Here is an 18,852-nt window from a genome sequence, read left to right on the forward strand (position 1 = left end):
TTACAATATGGACGCCGTTGCTTGCGAGCCGAAAGATCTTGAGAAACACGACAAACAGGAAGCGCAAGCAACGCAAGCACAATCAGAAGCAGGAGCGCGAGCAGGATCACGAGCAATGTGGACGCACCTTTATATTTTTCAAAAGGTACAGTACAAGGCAAATAAAACTAAAAATTAAAACTGAAGAAAAAATAATATACAGAGTGTTTCATTTAAAAAACATAAGTTTGTGTCATATTTCAAGAATGGCAGCTCCCAGCAAAAACTAGTTTCGCCGCTGCCTTCTACGTGAAAAACTCTATGGGAGTCAGTTTTCACCACGACACGAGGAAAAGTAACATGAGAAGAACTATACTTATCTAAATAATTTTTGTTCGATAAGTCTGGATGTAAGATACCTCAGATTATATATGCTTAAATTGAGAAATTCTGTCGTTTTTTGTACTGAATTTCGAACACATACAGACTTTTATGCATATATTTATGTAATAATTTTAACTGGTTGATATTTTACAGGTGGTCCACATGAAAACGCTATAGCAGCAATTGCTACAACATTGAAACAGGCTAATACTCCCGAGTTTAAACAGTATGCCCAACAAATTGTGGCCAATGCAAAGAGACTGAGCGATGGTTTACAGAAAAAGGTAATTATACAGGGTGTTTCAAAAAACATGTGCCATCTCTCGTGGGGAGATTCCTCACGTAAAAATAAGATTTATTTTTCATATTAACATAGGTCCGATTCTGCTTTGTTTCGTAGCTACCGGGTGTTAAAGTCTTAATAATCTTTCGATTTATTATAATTATTTTCTTCCAAGTACTTTTAGTGATTCGAAAGAAATTTTGAGGGTAAAAGTTACTATAAGTACTACATATTTTTATGTTAAAAAAGTTAAGGGACATACATATGGGTTATCATTGGAATATTTTTCAAAAAAAGACATGTGCGCCACTGACTTTTTCTTTTGACATCAAATTTGTGTAGGCCGTTTAATGCCAATGAGGCGTTTAAAAAAAACCAATTTTTATTATCTAACGTTAGGCGACCTTCCTTTCCGGAGATAAGTATTATAAATTTAAAAGCAATATAATTAAAGTAAATATAATTTTTGATTTCATTAAAATTCTTTCTTTCAACATAATTCTTCTGAAATATAGTCACTAGCTTAATCATATTTAAAAATATGTATGTGATAGCTTTGGGAATACCCAATAGTTGATACAGTGATAGTTGTCTGTCACTTTAATTCAGAAATAAAGTTATTTTTCTGTTAATGTATCGATGTCATGTGTCGAAATTGTCTCATTTCTTAGTGGACAGATTATACCTACTCCCGTCTTATATCTTTATATAGAAATGTTAAAGCGGTACATTTGAACTAATTTCGAATATGCGTCTAATGAAATTATGACGATGACTATGAAATGGAGATCGCTGTCATTTTATATGTAAAATTATATGGGAAATTATCAATGTTCATTTCCGAGTCAACTGGCCGCCGTTTTTTTTCGATCATACGGGATAAGTTTTATTCTCATTAAAATTCATTCTTTGGACATAATACTTCGAAGATATGGTAATCGCAAAACAATTTCCGATGCACGTGATCAATTTTGAGTGACAAGCGAAAGTACTACATATTTTTATGTTAAAAAAGTTAAGGGACATACATATGGGTTATCATTGGAATATTTTTCAAAAAAAGACATGTGCGCCACTGACTTTTTCTTTTGACATCAAATTTGTGTAGGCCGTTTAATGCCCCAATGAGGCGTTTAAAAAAACTAATTTTTATTATCTAACGTTAGGCGACCTTCCTTTCCGGAGATAAGTATTATAAATTTAAAAGCAATATAATTAAAGTAAATATAATTTTTGATTTCATTAAAATTCTTTCTTTCAACATAATTCTTCTGAAATATAGTCACTAGCTTAATCATATTTAAAAATATGTATGTGATAGCTTTGGGAATACCCAATAGTTTATACAGTGATAGTTGTCTGTCACTTTAATTCAGAAATAAAGTTATTTTTCTGTTAATTTATCGATGTCGTGTGTCGAAATTGTCTCATTTCTTAGTGGACAGACTATACCTACTCCCCTCTTATATTTTTTATAGAAATGTTAAAGCGGTACATTTGAACTAATTTCGAATATGCGTCTAATGAAATTATGACGATGACTATGAAATGAAGATCGCTGTCATTTTATATGTAAAATTATATGGGAAATTATCAATGTTCATTTCCGAGTCAACTGGCCGCCGTTTTTTTTTTTCGATCATACGGGATAATTTTTATTCTCATTAAAATTCATTCTTTGAACATAATACTTCGAAGATATGGTAATCGCAAAACAATTTCCGATACACGTGATCAATTTTGAGTGACAAGCGATGGCGACAGCGCTGCCAGATTGTGATGGATTTATGAGATGAATCTTAATTTAAAATTGACAAACAACATATTTATTATATCATTTTTTAAAGTTTAAAGAGTTTTACGTTTTATATTTAATTTAATAATAACTAATAATTTAGCGATTAATTGATTTATTTGTTTTACAGCTTATTTTACTTATTACATATTGGCAAAAACTAGTCCATTATAAAGATTATAATAAGCGTTATTATGGGTTATTTATTTATTGACCTTACAACGCCATAAGTGGTAATAACAAGTAAGAGTGTCATTAATGCACAAACTAACAATCACATAATTTAATAAAAGCTAACTTTGAAAGTGCTATAATGTGCTTATCAATCAAACTTACTTTTCTGACTGCAATTAAGGGTAATACAGGACCTTTATTGTTACGTTCTCGTACAAAATAGTTTTAAAAAACAGGGAAGCTACAAGCTCTTTGCTTCAACTGTTTAAATGCTTCGGCATATTTTCAACACACAATTTCAAGAAATGCAATACAAAAACTCGAAAATTTAGTTCTTAAAGGAACTGTTTGTGCTTAAAAGTGCAATTTTTAAAAAAAGACTATGAAAATAGGCAAAAAAAACAAGAATTACAATGTTTCAACAACACGATATTATACAAAATAATGACTGACACTAGGATAATTGTCAAATAATAAAGGACAACATTACTGAACACGGCGCAATGTGACCAACATAACGATAATAAAATTCGGTATTTTTGCAGCTTTAATCTAAATAAAATATCTGTTAGGTACAATCATTTGCTCTATAAAGTAAAATGAAGAAGGCAACGGCCTAGCTACTTCGAAGCACCGGTTCCCATTAGAACACCGAAGTTAAGCGACGTTAGGCGATACTAGTAGATGGACGGGTGACCGGTTCGAAACTCTGTATCGTGCTGTTGTCCAAAAAAGGCAAAAGTGTAAAATCTATTGACACACACTGCTCATTCACGCCGGTTCGAAGCCGGATGAGATCGGATATAGGATGATTCACAGTACACCGGACCGTGTCCGAGCCGGGTACGTCCTGTGAAGTAGACACCGAGCCACGTCCGAGCCTTCTGTTTATGCAACACCGAGTTGATAACGGGGCTCGTATTAGTTCTAAATATATTATGAAACACAGCCCCATAGACACACGAAGATTTAATACGATCAATGCCAAAGTTCTGGCAAGTGGAATTGCTACCAATTACAGTTGATGAAGAAAGAGCGACACCTGTTCAAAGGGCGAGATGAAGGACCTACCTTCTTCATTACATCCTTTCATTGTCCAGTTTTATGCATTTCCTGTCATCAAATACTGCTGTAAGATTCACTACCTACTACAGACATGATAAAAAGTGTACTTTGTTAATATCATGACTGCAGATTGCAGTCGGGGCACCAGGAAAAGTACATACATGCTTTCCGCAACGTGGCGGCAACGAAGCGGATCCGAGAGAAAATGTACGCCGACATTTCTGGGACGGGGCACGGACGAGTTCCGGCGAAGCTCGGATCGTGCTCGGCCTGGCATGAATGTATATGTGTAAAGAACACTTGACAATGTTTGGCCGTGTCTTCACCGACGCACGGCTCGGACCCGTTACGGTATAGCGTGAAGCATCCTTATCTCGTGAGTAAGAGTCGATTTAGACACTTGCCAAGTCGGTAGGCCATTAACCATGATATGGCCGAGGACCGCGGTTCGGATTCCGCGTGAACAAAGTAGGCCTCGTCCAGATTAGCCCTGGCAGCAAAAAGGAGACGTTAACTGAAATCTTTACTTTACTTTTAAAATGAAGAGCTGCTCGGTATCTTAAATTATACTACAAATTTAAACATATTTGCCAAAATTTAATTTAGTCAGGTTTATGACTTTAGTGTTGTTATGATTGATGAGGTGCATCGGAAAATGTTTTGCAGATAACAATATAGTCTAGTCTTGACTTAACCGTATTTAAAAATATGTCATAATTTTGAGAATACCCTTGACAGTTTGCCACTTTAATTCAGAAATGAAGTTATTTTTCCTTTTATTTGGTTAATTTATTGATGCCCTTTATCGAAATCGTCTCATTTCTCGCTGCACATGCTATGCCTCTATTCTTATATTTTTATATAGAAATACTAAAACGGTACAAAACGATTGAACTACTTTTCAATACCCTAATTAGAGAACGTATTGAAGGTTTTTTTAGGAAAACTTTTTTAAAAACTAAACTTTATTTTGTATGTCAGAATGTAGTTGGTATTTTCCAAATAAAACACCGGCTTTTACTCTTAATTTACTTTTACTCTTAAAAGTTGTGTAGACGTCCTAAGCAAATAATCAGTCAGTATTTAAAAACAAATGTTTATAATGCACAGACACGTGGTTACTTATTTAAATATTCCAATATTTAATTAATAGCGATGTACTTGAAGCTACTAAAAATTACCATAATTAAGGATAACGTTGAGTCGGTCTATAACTAATATCGATCACACGGGTCCGAGCCGTGTGATCGATATTAGTTATAGACGAAAAGAATGGAATAATTGGTTCATTAAGATAATATATTTCTATTAAAAACATAAAAATTTTGAAAAAATCTCAATGTTTTGATCATAGATAAGAGATTGTTGGCTCGTGGCTAGATAATTTTCAATGTACGTTTCATGCAAATCAAAACAACGCGTGAAATAGTGACGCTACTTATCACAAACAGGCAATTTAATGCTAAAAATTCAGAAATCTTTTTTGTATACCGGGTGTTGCATCGACGAGCGGGACATAGGAAATCCCGTGTAAATTTTAATGGGGTCAATTATTGCCTTCCCTAATTATTTTAGAGAATAATTCTATTTAGGTTTATTGAAGAGCACATTTTTGATTAGCTCGTTTACTAGTTATCGCCAATTTCTTTTTAAATATTTCTCCTTATGGCCCTGTATTTACTTATGAGCACCAGTCAAGGTAAAAGATAACTGTCAAATGAAGTTGTCATTTCAGAAATTTATCTATTTAGTGCTTTATTGGGAATAGTTATCAAAAGGCGTCGGACATGTTTGCTGCTCTGTATCCGAATAGATCGATACCTGGAAAATCTACAATCGCAAGGAATATCCAGAGATTTGAGACCAAAGGTACCCTAATAAATAGCTGCAGATGTGAAGCAAGGCAGGAACAAAGAGAAGATGCCAGAAATGATACCGACTTGGAAGTTTTATTGTGCGTGGAAGAGAACGATGGAAAGATCAGCACAAGGAAACTTGAGGATGAAATAGGAATAGATCACACTACAGCGTTTCGAATTTTGAAACGACATAAATACTATTCCTTCAAATATGAAAAGCACCAAGAGCTACGAGATGGGGACGAAATACGGCGACAGGCGTTTTGTTTTGATATGATGGAAATGAAATGATATGAATGGATTTTTAAAAAACATATGTTTCACTGGCGAATGCACGTTTACCTTAAATAATGAACCCAATGTTCAAAATTATCGATATTGGAACAAAGAAAACCAACACAGGTTTGTCGAAGCAAGGACGCAATATCCACAGAAAGTAAATGTTTGGGCAGGGATATTCGGACACAATATTATCGGGCCATTATTTCTTACGCGAAATTTAAATGCTGAATATTATTTGGAACTACTCGAAAATCATATTTTACCTGCTTTACATGATGCCGCTAGGGAAAATCAGGAAGTTTGGAACCAAATGGATGGCTGCCCGGCACATAGTACCCTGGCTGTTCGGGAATATTTAGACAATAGTTTTAACGGAAACGTTATTGGCCTAAATCATACAGTAAATTGGCCAGCAAGGTCTCCTGATATTTCGCAAAATGATTTCTTTCTCTGGGGCCATTTAAAAAACAGGATATACAAGGATAAAAAATACCCAAATCTAGACGAGTTAAAAAATGCCATTTCTGCCGAATGCAATAGAATTTCAGTTTACCAACTAGCGAATGTAAGAAGAGAATTTTATGATCGCCTGGGTTATTGTCTAGCAGTCAATGGAGGAATATTTGAACATCTTAAATCCTAAAGTTCTAACCATTTAATAGTACCTAAATTAATAAGTTATTGAATATTGTAATAATACTATAATTAACCTTGTAATTGATTACTTTATTTTACTTTAATTCATATTAATTTGTATTTATAAATACATCTTTAAGATTTCCGATGTAGGAATGAGTTTTCAATAATAATAAAGCACTAAATAGGTAAATTTCTGAAATGGCAACTTCATTTGACAGTTATCTTTTATCTTGATTGGATAAGTAAATACAGAGCCATAAGAAAGGAGAAATATCTAAAAAGAAATCGGCGATAACTCGTAAACGAGCTAATCAAAAATATCTAAAGTTATTCTTTTGAATGTGGGTTTTAGTGCTCTTCAATAAACCTAAATAGATTTATTCTCTAAAATAATTAGGGCAGCCAATAATTGACCCCATTAAAATTTACATAGGATTTCCTATGTCCCGTCCGACGATGCAACACCCGGTATATTATAGAAGATATACAAATATTTTTAGAAACATTTAATATTAAAATAACTATTAAAATATCAGTTTTTATCAAAGCTCTTATGATTTTTGCCTGATAAATAAATAAATAAATAATACATTTATTGTCCAACAGGTATACGCCCAAATAAAAGACAGTTAATAATATAAATATTAAGATATAAATACTAATAACATATGTATATAAAAAATTACATTTGAAAGTACTATGTGATATAATATCGCGAATATCTGCGAGACCGTTAAAAATTTAAGAACACTTTTAATAGAAAAAATGTTCATTTTTTTAACTCTGCATCCAAGAAAAATAATATACAGGGTGATGCATGTAAAGTGCAAGTATTTTAAGGGGTGGTAGATCTCGATAAAAGAAACATATTTTCTCTCTATCTTTTTTAAAAAAGTCCAAAATAACGGAGTTATTTAACTTTGAAAATTTCAAAAAAAAAAGATTTTTTGCTAAAATTTTGAGAACCACTGGATCTTTTCTGGATTTTCTTTCTTGTTAATTTAATCTAATAGGTACCTATGTTGCCATATTATCAAGAAAATATTTTTTTTAACTAAAAACTAAAAAAAATTTCGAATTTCCAAAAATTTTTTTTCGCAAAAAGAAACTCATAGGCGTGTTTCTGGGGTTGAACTATACTACCAGATAAAATATTTGCACTTATTTCTGGGACACCCAACAACAGAAATATAGAAAAAAAATCACATTTTGTTAGGTGGAAGTTATCTTCTTCTGAATTTTTTCTCGCCTATTTACATCACATTTAATTCAGCTGTCTCTATCTTTATATCCTTTTCAGGGATTAAAAGTTGTATCAGGTGGTACTGATGTACACATGCTCCTGGTTAATTTGAAGCCAGCTGGAATAACAGGAGCCAAAGGCGAATACATTTTAGAAGAAGTATCAATTGCCTGCAATAAAAACACTGTACCTGGCGATAAGAGTGCTATGAATCCTTCTGGTATTAGATTAGGTAAGTTTCTAGTTAAAAAATGTATATACCTATGTGGCAGATTCATCTATCCAAAAAAAATCCTTATGGGTTTTTCGCCACTGCACTGCAAGAAAAATCTACAAAATAAAATAGTTATTTTTTGTAAACACTTCTGCGTTAAACCTAAACGGACGCTGCTTGTCAGAAGTTGTGTTTACAGTAATAAATATTTGCCTAACAAAGAAAAAAATGCTTAACGTTTCGGAAAGTTTTCTCTTTCCGTCGTCGGAAGCAAAAAAATATAAAGAATCAAGAAAAAAAACTATTTAAAATATTTAAAATTGAACTATTCGAGAACACTTTACTTTTTAAAACAGATACGTCTACAAGAAATCGTTGACGTTCTGTTAAAATGACATTATATTCATTTATATTTTTCATTTTTTATTATATTTATTTATTATTATTAAAAAATAACTATTTTATTTTGTAGATTTTTCTTGCAGTGCAGTGGCGAAAAACCCATAAGGATTTTTTTTGGATAAGTTTCTAGTTGTTGCACGATTGGCCTCCGCCACACTTACATTGTAAGAAAATCTACAAAATAAAATAGCTATTTATTGTAAACACTGCTGCGTTAATCCAACGGAAACCAACTTGTCAGAGCATTGATTTACTAAAGCTGCGTCCACGTAGCTCGCGAGCAGGCCGAACGAACACGTGGAACACGAGAAACATGGCAAACAGTCGGAGCGAGATGTTCGCGGCGCTCGCGGTGCTCCAAGTGCTTGCGATCTCATAAAATGCCTGTTTCGACTATTCGGCTCTGTTGCGATCATAGAGACGCTTCGAAGCCATGCGAGCATACTTTACGGCGATTCGAAGCGCTCGAGCTGTTTGCGTTGTTTGTTTAGTTTTTAGTTTGGTTTCATTCATATGGTTCGGTATTTATTGCAGTATGATGATACTACCATGATTTTTCTTATTTTATTTTGTTCAGAATTACAAATATTTGTGTGTTCTTGGATTAATAATATTAAATATACCTTTAATAAAATATAACTCTTTATTTATATTGCTTACTTATCTTAATCTCATCTTTGAGCACTTCATTTATATTTTGGCATACGCCTTGTATTATTTTTGAAATGCTTGGAAACTGAATAAATAACCCAAACTAACAAACGGTATGTAAGTCTCTAGTTGCAAGGAATCTTAATGTTATGGCCAATCTTTATTTAACTCTTTTCTTTAACCGGAATACACTTCCTAAAAGTTGCATTTTTTCTTTCTATACAGGGGCCAACTGAGTTAAGAAGTCTTTGTTTTAATTAAGCTTAAAGCTTAATCAGTAGCGGGCTTGCGATAAAAAAAATATTAAAAAACATTATGTCTGTAAATCGCGTAGATGTTTACTTTCACTGTGCTGGGATCTACTTTTGAAATTGTTAGACATCCAACACCGCCTTTTTTCTCTTTGTCTCCTTCGTTTTGCAATAATAATCGCACTAGCAGCCGCTATTAAAAATACTTCGGTATCATCCATGTCCGAACAGCACGAACGCAAGCACTACATTACCATGTGGACGCCGTTGCTTGCGAGCCGAAAGATCTTGAGAAACACGACAGGAAGCGCAAGCAACACAAGCACAATCAGAAGCAAGAGCGCGAGCAGGATAACGAGCAATGTGGACGCACCTTAATAAACAAAAATGCTTACCGTTTCAGTTCAGAAGTATATCTTCCCCGTCGTCTGCTGACAAGTTGGTCTCTGTTGGATTAACGATGTTTACAAAAAATCATTACTTTATTTTGTAGATTTGCTTACAGTTCAAGTGGCGAAATACCCATACAGGACTTTCTTAAAAAAGATATTTTTAGTTTTGATTGTTATTTAAAAAATACTTAATATTTCAAATATTCCTGATGTGTATATATTTCAGGTACACCTGCATTAACCACTAGGGGCTTTAAGGAGCAAGATATCGATCAAGTAGTGGAATTTATTCATAAAGCCATATTATTAGCGAAAGAAATTAGTGATGCGTCCGGACCTAAACTAGTAGATTTCAAAAAATTCGCTCACGAAAAGTTCGCTGAGAAAATTGAAGCCCTGAGAGCGGAAGTCCAATGCTTCAGCGAACAATTTCCAATGCCTGGATATCCAGAGTACTAGATTCATAAGTCCAAATTGATCCATATTCAAAATGTAATTCCAAATTTCTTGTAAATCATTCATTATATACAAAATATTTAATGTTATATGTATAACATTATATATTTTGACTAGTGACTCATCCATCGTCAATTGTATGATGTTATTTTTATATTGTACATGAATATTTTCGAATAAACTTTTTACTATTAAATTTTGCTTGTTTTAATAATTACATATTAATAAAGTGTATCTTATTGAATAAAAAAATAGGAAGGAATTTGAAAAAATATATATTTTATAAATACATCCAGGTCCACGCACAACATAAGCCGTGTAAACCCAGCCAAAAAGAACGCGACTCGACAGAGGCACACAGAGGCGAAACAATTCTATTTGGAAATTTATCCCTAGTTAGGGTGTTAGAGTGTAAAGTTAGGGGTAAAAGTTTGTACAAAAATTTGTTAAAATCGCTTCTAAAAGTATGACATTTTGCACAGAGGTTTCTTGGATGACCAAACCAAACCAAACTTCGGTAACATATTCTGCAGATAAAAATAAGTAAAAAAGTTCGTATAAATATATGTCCTAAAATGCTTAGTTTCGGAGATACAGGGTGTAGAAGTTTCATTTTTGTTTCGATTTTTTCCAAATAATTTCTGAAGTAACGTCAATATTTCGATGAAAATTGGTGTCTGGGAGTTTTTTGACATGAGAAATTTGATTTTGATGTCAATATGGCTCTTACTAGTAGAGGGCGCCACCTACATGTTTTTTAACTGGTTTGAAGAGTAATAACTTTTCGTCTGTACCTGTATAAAACTACTGAGTAAAAAAATATACATTTACGACGTTTTTTACGTGAAAAAGGTCTCTTGGTAAAAACCGCTACGAGTAATGGTTTTCGAGATATTTGGAATAGAAATTATCAATACCTGTCATCATTGACATAAATTAAACATGTTGACTAAATAGTTATTAGACTCTAATCATAAATTTGAAATGTTTTTATGCCAAATGTTCAATAGAAACTGTTTTATCATCATTTTTTGCAGAAAAATTTATGATTAATTTAAAAAAATAAAAATTTCCCAAATTTATTATTTCAGTGAAATTACTATCTATACAACGTGTTTATTTTTCGTCAATAATGACATGTATTGACTATTTCCATTCTAAATATCTTAAGAACGGTTGCTTGTAGCGATTTTTACAAAGAGATATTTTTTACGTAAAAAATCACAGAGTGTATTTTTTCGCTCGGTAGTTTTATACAGGTACGTTAAAAGTTATCACACTTTCAACGAATACGAATTAGTAAAATAAAACTTCAAATAGAATCTGTATAGATTTTATTAAATTTATTAATCGTATTGTATTTATATGAGCCCTGAACCCCGTGTAAGAAATTTATATACAAAATGCGGTAAGTTTTTCTTTCAATATACAAAAACATGCATATATCAAAAACTGATTACTGACTGGTAGCCTAACGTACTTTTTTTACAAAAAATATATTCTACAAAATATAATGTATCAAAATGTTTTACCTCCTTTATAATTACTATATCTAATTATTGTTAGCAGATATCGAAATATGATTTCAATTATTTGATAAAAAAGAACAGAAATATCAAAATGCCTTCTAGAAAGACCTAAAGTTTCGTTAATTCGAATTTATTTAGTTTTTTTTCCTAAATTGATCATTGTTGAACAATAATAGACATCAATTACAGTCTTAAAGAATTAGACACCTTAAAAAAAGACGGAAATATAATGACTAATAATTATAAAAATAAAAAAGACTCATAAATTAATTAAAAAAATCTATGTAGAGTACGATTTAACATCAAAATAAGTGCAGTATTACAGCAAGGGTAGTATAGTTTTAAACTTAACTCTTATCATTCTCCAAAAAGAAATCTTTCAAAATAAATATATTATTTTTTTACAAATAATAGCATTTGTCACCAGAATAAATAATTCCCTGTAGAAATATAGAAAGTTTACTAAGTACTAAATAATATATATACATAGACAAAGCAACATTATATTAGGGTTAGTTTTAATAAAAAATGCCTTTTAAACAGCGACACTGTGAGATCTCAACTTCGTATTATAAAAACACTATTTTTTTTTGGAAGACAAAAAAGCTGAATCTGTTTTAAGAAGGCAGTGTTGGTTACTTAGTACAAAACTCAATAAATATCTTAATAATTTTGATATACTATAGTTATTTTTTTAAAAAAATTGGATAATAAAGTAGTAAAAAGAATGCTTCGACCTTAACATTAACCCATGTTTTATATGAGAGCAAGCGCATACTAGAATATTCTTAAGTCAAGCAGGAAGTATATTCTGCATTTGTATCTCTCATTTTAATTTTCTGCTATTTTTTGAATATCTTCTGTCGAAATTTTCCTTGACTAATAGGACTGACTAAATGAAGGGCATTTTTAAAAATTTCAAGGTTAATTTCTTAGGATTATTAAGGGTAAGGTTAAGACTAACACTCTGAAGTATGAATCAACCGTTAATGAATTTATTATAATAATAGCTCCCGTATATAGCGTTTAACGCCTTGGGAGTAGGCGCTAGAGCCGTTCGGTATACAAGGAAGGTAATGTGGCTAGAACTACGGTTCAACCGCCTATTATTACCTCAGGATTGTAAATCCCAAGTACTCATTTAAAGTTCATTAAGGCTGAGTCGACCTAGGTACCCAAACTATTTTTATTTTATTAAAAATAGTCGGCTGATGAAGTGCCGGCTGTGGGATTCGAACCCACAACCTTTGTATTGGTAGACGAGAGCTGTACCTCTTCGCCACCGGGCACCCTAATGAATTTATTCCATGACAAAAAAAAATAAAAGAAATAAAAAGTGGTTAGATCTCACAATGCAGCTTTAACAAATAAAAACGTTTATAAACTAAAATAGAGTAGTTTTATGGTTTTTGGAAAGCGTCGATAAGCGCGACTTAGCGGCGGTGTTGCGAAATACTTTTTAGTTGGGTCCCTCGTCGCCGTCCATCGCTTCGTCCTGCGTGGTCGAGTCGTCGCCGGAACCGTTGCCGCTCGTCTGGATGGAGCCGCGCTTCGCCGAGCTCAGCCTGGCCGAGGACAGGCCCATGCCGGTGCCCCTTCTGCGCAAACCAAGCCATTTTAGAGAGATAAAATATAAAAAGGGTAAAATACAGCTATTTCTTTACAAATGTCGCTATAAAAAATGCTATATCAAATTTAACTAACCATTCTTATCAGCTGCTTTCTATTCGAAAATCCCGAGTAATTTGGGTTAGCTAATGTTTAGCTAAATTGTTAACCTAGCTTGGTTAGCTAATTTCTGTTAGCTAACATTTTTTAAGCTAAGAAATGCTATATGAAATTTAACTAACTATTCTTATCAGCTGCTTTTCATTCGAAAATCCCGAGTAATTTGGGTCAGCTAATGTTTAGCTAAAGTGTTAACCTAGCTTGGTTAGCTAACATTTTTAAAGCTAAAAAATGCTATATGAAATTTAACTAACCATTCTTATCAGCTGCTTTCCATTAGAAAATGCCGAGTAATTTGGGTTAGCTAATGTTTAGCTAAAATGTCAACCTAGCTGGGTTAGCTAATTTATGTTAGCTAACATTTTTTAAAGCTAAAAATGCTATATGAAATTTAACTAACCATTCTTATAAGCTGCTTTCTATTCGAAAATCCTGAGTAATTTGGGTCAGCTTGGTTAGCTAGCTTTAAGTTGGAGTAAAAATCAGTCTAATGTTTATGTTAGCTTATTAAAGTTAATAATTAAGTAGTCATTGCGGCAATTTGGACAAACAGCATACCTTTACTGAGTTTGCTGTCTGCTTTACAGATTTTTTTGTCTGTTTTACTATTTTTATTGCCTGCTTCACACTTTTTGATGTCTGTTTTACTAGTTTTACTGTTTTTCCTATCTTTTTTTTTAGTGTTTTTATGCTGTCAGCTTTTATACCTCTACAAATAGAGAGGCAAAACATTAAAACAAATAGCAAAAACGGCAAAAGAAGCAATAAAATAGACATCAAGAAGTGTGAAGTAGAGAGTAAAAATAGCAAAACAGACAACAAAAACCGTAAGCAGACAGCAAAATCGGTAAGTCTACTGTCTGTCCAAAGTGCCGCAATGACTACTACTTATTTAGCTAATTATTATATTAGCTAACAAACAATTGGTTAAGTTCACAACTTAACCAATTGTTAACCAATAAGTTCACAATACACCAAACACTTTAATCTCTGGAAGGGAGTTTCGCTAACCGCATTAGCATCACTAGCAGATGAATAAAACTATAAACAGTTTAGTTTTAAGCATCTGCCAATGCTAAAGTGATTATGCGTTCAGGTTTTTTTCAGTGTTTGGTGAATCGTGGTATACCAGTATTTAATTTTGATGTTGTAAACACCAAAGGCTTCAACATCGACTGCATTACTTCACTTCATATTTAGTTAACTTAAAGCTTTTCTACACATCAGCCTAAGGTTAAACAATTAAGCTAATGGTTAGCTAACGGACTACCATTGTTTGGTAAATTGAGAAGTTTATTAATTAGCCAACCCTGTTTGTACTATTTGAGCTAATCTTAGATAAGCGTAATAACATAATATTAGCTTATTAGGCTAATGTATTAGCAATAATCTACCCAAGGGTTAGCTAATAAGAAACCCCAAGATTAGACCGAAATATATAAAATTTTGTAAAGGTTGCTTATTTTTTAACAAATATATTAAATTTATTTAAAATATTATTATCTTAAACCGTTCTTGTGTCAAAAAACTCTGTATACAGAAAAAAGTAACCGAATGGAGAGCAGCTATTTTATGTTCATTTTTTATCTAGTTACTGATACCACCATCTGGTAAAATAAAACAAGCTCTGACATTGAGTAGTCCAACATGAGCTAATTCAATTTGAGATTGAATAAGGAGACTACAAAAGAAACAGTTAGACAGTTCTAAAAACAGTAGTTACAGTTCTGAAAATTATTAATTTAAAACCAAAAAACTAAAAATATATTCATTTCATTCAAGAAGGTTCTATTGTAATCTTTTTATTCTAGGATTTCTCTAACCTTGTGCAAAACAGAAAACTGTGAAACTATTACATACATATTTCTCTTTTTTTAACTTCTTCATTTATGCTCATGCATGTCACACTTTCGCATGGGTTTTAGTATATTTGCGATTTGTTAATAACACAATCTTGCCACACTTAAATCACAGTTACTAGTATAATTTGGTGGGGGGTAAAAAAGGGGAATTATTTTTTATATTGTTTTCCATGACGCTCAGCACAAAAAAAGTAAAAAGTAAAAACTTCAAAAAGGACAGCTTACAGGGGCATTCTGTAACTTACTGAATTTCGATCGAAGCGCCTCTAACTTTGCGTAACATTTCGGGTATGCTAGTTTGAAGGGATTCGTTCGTAGTAAATGCGGGTACAATTATTTGATTCATACTTTAACAAGTGTAAAAAACAACATTAGAAAATAAACATTTCTATATAATAACGAGCATTTAAACATATGGAATTATGTAGTTAATTTCATTATGTATTGACCCCATTGATGATATATGGGCATATAAAATTAACACGTGACTTTTACCATTAAAACTATAAATCTACAGAATTACGATCTAAAATTTCTATGAGGTTTTTAGTGCAAAGCATTTTTTTAAGTCTGCCAATCTTAATAAGTGTTTTGCAATGATATAAACATAATATCCTCGTCGATACAGGGTGGTGCCTTTCATACCCCGCGGAAGCTCCAAGGAGAACGGTAGTTTATATCGTAATGAAATTTTGGCAGCATAATATGTAGGTTAACTGAAAGCATTTTATGAAAATATATAGAATTATACAAGGTGTTCCCAAAAAAAGCTATCTTAAACCAAACTGAAAACTTATACAGGGTGAGACAAAATTAATATAGAACATTAGTCACTTTTAAAAGCAAGTTACTCCTTTATTTTAAATGGAACATCCAGTATATTATTCCGATTTTCAATTGGGAATTTATATATCTTAAATTATAAATATCTTATCAAAATATTATTAAGGTTGAGATATACCTTTTGTTAATTTAACAAAAATTAAAGATTGTGGAGTAAAATACTCAACGGTAATAAAAAGATACACGTTTAAAACAAATACTCAACGGTAATAAAAAGATACACGTTTAAAACATATTTTAATTATTACAGAATTAAAACTAGATATAAACCTATAATTATATGACAAAAATTAGCTAGATGAAATCAAATGCTCAAAATGCTGCATAAAATGATTGTATTTTCAAAAGGATCGTTTCATTTTAAAAGGCATTATGTGGAGTTGTACCTCGAAAAGCAGCTACAATAATTTCTCTCATGTTGTCCACAATAGTTGGTCGAGTTTTGTAAACACCGTCTTTAACATATCCCCATAAAAAAAAATCCGGACAAGATAAAATTGGAGCATTTAAGAATTCTATTAATTGGTGAATGCACATTGCATTCACTAACTAATAGAATGATATCAATTCTCTCTGATGTAGGATAAGTTTGCATTTTCGGCAAATATGTGAGAATTTTTTTTGTTTTAACTGACACAAAATGATAACTAGTTGTTAAAGTTGGACTAATTAGACAGCTACGTTGAAGTAATGTCAGACATATCACAGCCACCTAGATTTTGTCAAATAATAAAGATCTACTCAGATCAAATCATGTAAATGAAAATATCTAGGAAAATATTTGTTTGAGGGGTAGGCAACCATAATAGTATTTTGAAGAGACATGAATTCTCCATTGAATAACGGAATAATATACACGGTGTTCCATTTAAAATAAAAGAGTAACATGCTTTTAAGAGTGACCAATGTTCAATATTAATTTTGTCTCACTCCGTATAACTTTTTGGATCAAGTTTTAATTTGATTTAAAGTACAATAGTTAATTTAACTACATATTAGGCTATACCGGGTAAATTCCAATTTAGGTAGCTTTTGAAAATTGTTCTTTATTTCTAGAAAATGTTAAATATGTCAAAAACCTTACATTTTAGTCACATACTTCTCTTATAAAACTCACCTTTATTTTTCTTCCAGAGTCCGAAAATCAATTAATATATAGGGTGTTTCATTACAAAAAACACAACTTTGTTATTGAAATTTGACCCGAAAAGTTATACAGGGCGAGACAAAATTAATTAATTAAAAAAATTAAATTTTTAAAATTAAAATTAATGGAATTTTCATAAAGCAAAAAGCTTTTTCTTTATTTTAAATGGAACACCCAGTATATTATTCCGATGTTCAATGGGGAATTTATATATCTTCTAAATATTATTAAGGTTGCCTACCCCTCAGACGAAGATTTTCCTAAATATTTTAATTTTTAATGATTTTGCGTCAATAGATCTGTATTGTTTGAAAAAATCTAGGGGGGTGGCTGTGATATACCTATAATATATAATAACTTTTTTTGGCGACACCCTGTAGAACTCTATATTTTTAAAAAGGGCTCTGAATTAACCACATATATATGCTCACAAAATTTCATTTCAATACAAACTTTCGTCCTTCTTGAAGTCTCCACGGTGCCGGCGTATGAGAGGCGCCACCCTGTACAGAGTGGGCGATTCTAAAAATGGTAGATTATAAATTGTGTCAAAACATGTGATTTATATGACTCTTTTACATATCATAGTACAGTAATATCGAAAAAAAACGGCACCAAAAACGGTTGGGGAATGACAATCGATAATAATTTTGGAGCAGTCGATCTCTAGACGTCATTTACTAAAAATTGACATAAAACTTGTCAAAATTAACACTAAAGGATAGAAAGATTAAAAAAGGATAGAACGTTTCCAGACACAAGTTTAATTAAAAAAAAATTCTCGACTTTTAAACTACAACATTTAAAAATCATTTTTACTCAATATAAAAATAAATTAAAACCTTCTTAAGACCAAGTAATGAATGACTGATAATTTTGGGCTTGACTGCGCCAAAATTATCATCGATTGTCATTCTCCAGCCATCTCTGACGTAGTTTTTTTTCTCGATAGTATGTTACTATAAATCTAAAGTATCACGATCTGTTTCATATAATATGTTGTTTTTAGTGCAAAGCAATTTTTTTATGTCTACCATCTGACAATATTCCGTCAACATATAAATATATCTATCGTTTATACAGAGTGGATGATTATGAAGATAGAAAGGATGATGGCAAATAAATATTTTGTTTTAATAAAATAATTTGCTATGATGACGTTAATGTTGCAATATTTAGAAATGCCACCTTAAATATGACCCACTCTGTACATATATCAACAAGAGTCTCGCTTAAATTAACACAGTTTAACACAAAAAAGCGTATAGTGTGTGCTTTACACAAGTTACGTAAGCCGTTAAATGCGGCTTATTCGCATTCACACAGATTTACCACCTACCGATATCGATTATTCTCTAGCTCGTTTATCATCTGAAACTGCTGCAAATGATAAATCGTTCATTTTAAAATAACAATTAAAACAATTTGATTGATCGCTGTTTGTGCTAAAACAGCAGCCAATAATTATATAATTGATAATAATGGATCTGTCAAACAGGTTGAAGAAATTTGATTTTTTACGTTAAGCACTTTCGTTCTGTATGTAGCAAACCAGTTGTATAATCTGTACAAGGTTCGTTCGACGTTAGGTCATAATTATCTAATATCCTAGATCATATCGTCAGTGAAACGTGATAACCTGCTAACTCCATTTTTTACGTTAATAAGTTTTTT

General features: G+C 32.0%; 2 protein-coding genes across 7 annotated transcripts in view; one reads left to right on the forward strand and one right to left on the reverse strand.

The window, feature by feature from the left end:
- The window catches only part of LOC115881782 (serine hydroxymethyltransferase, cytosolic), a 31,512-nt gene extending 21,247 nt beyond the window's left edge, over positions 1-10,265 (forward strand). For all 3 annotated transcript variants that reach the window (XM_030899432.1, XM_030899434.1, XM_030899431.1), the window contains exons 7-9: positions 517-647; positions 7,761-7,935; positions 9,840-10,265. In XM_030899432.1, the coding sequence (XP_030755292.1) occupies positions 517-647; positions 7,761-7,935; positions 9,840-10,072 (539 nt within the window). In that variant the 3' untranslated portion in view covers positions 10,073-10,265. The remainder of the gene's footprint in view (positions 1-516; positions 648-7,760; positions 7,936-9,839) is intronic.
- A 1,132-nt stretch (positions 10,266-11,397) lies between these two features.
- The window catches only part of LOC115881775 (myosin heavy chain, non-muscle), a 141,555-nt gene continuing 134,100 nt past the window's right edge, over positions 11,398-18,852 (reverse strand). For 3 of the 4 annotated variants that reach the window (XM_030899418.1, XM_030899417.1, XM_030899416.1), the window contains one exon: positions 11,398-13,196. In XM_030899418.1, coding sequence (XP_030755278.1) covers positions 13,058-13,196 — 139 coding nt within the window. In that variant the 3' untranslated portion in view covers positions 11,398-13,057. Of the gene's footprint in view, positions 13,197-18,517; positions 18,559-18,852 lie in introns of all 4 variants that reach the window. The other variant, XM_030899419.1, reaches the window with a different exon arrangement.

Source organism: Sitophilus oryzae, unplaced genomic scaffold (genome assembly GCF_002938485.1).
Source record: "Sitophilus oryzae breed Bouriz unplaced genomic scaffold, Soryzae_2.0 scaffold_173_pilon_pilon, whole genome shotgun sequence".
Taxonomy (NCBI): Eukaryota; Metazoa; Arthropoda; class Insecta; order Coleoptera; family Curculionidae; genus Sitophilus; species Sitophilus oryzae.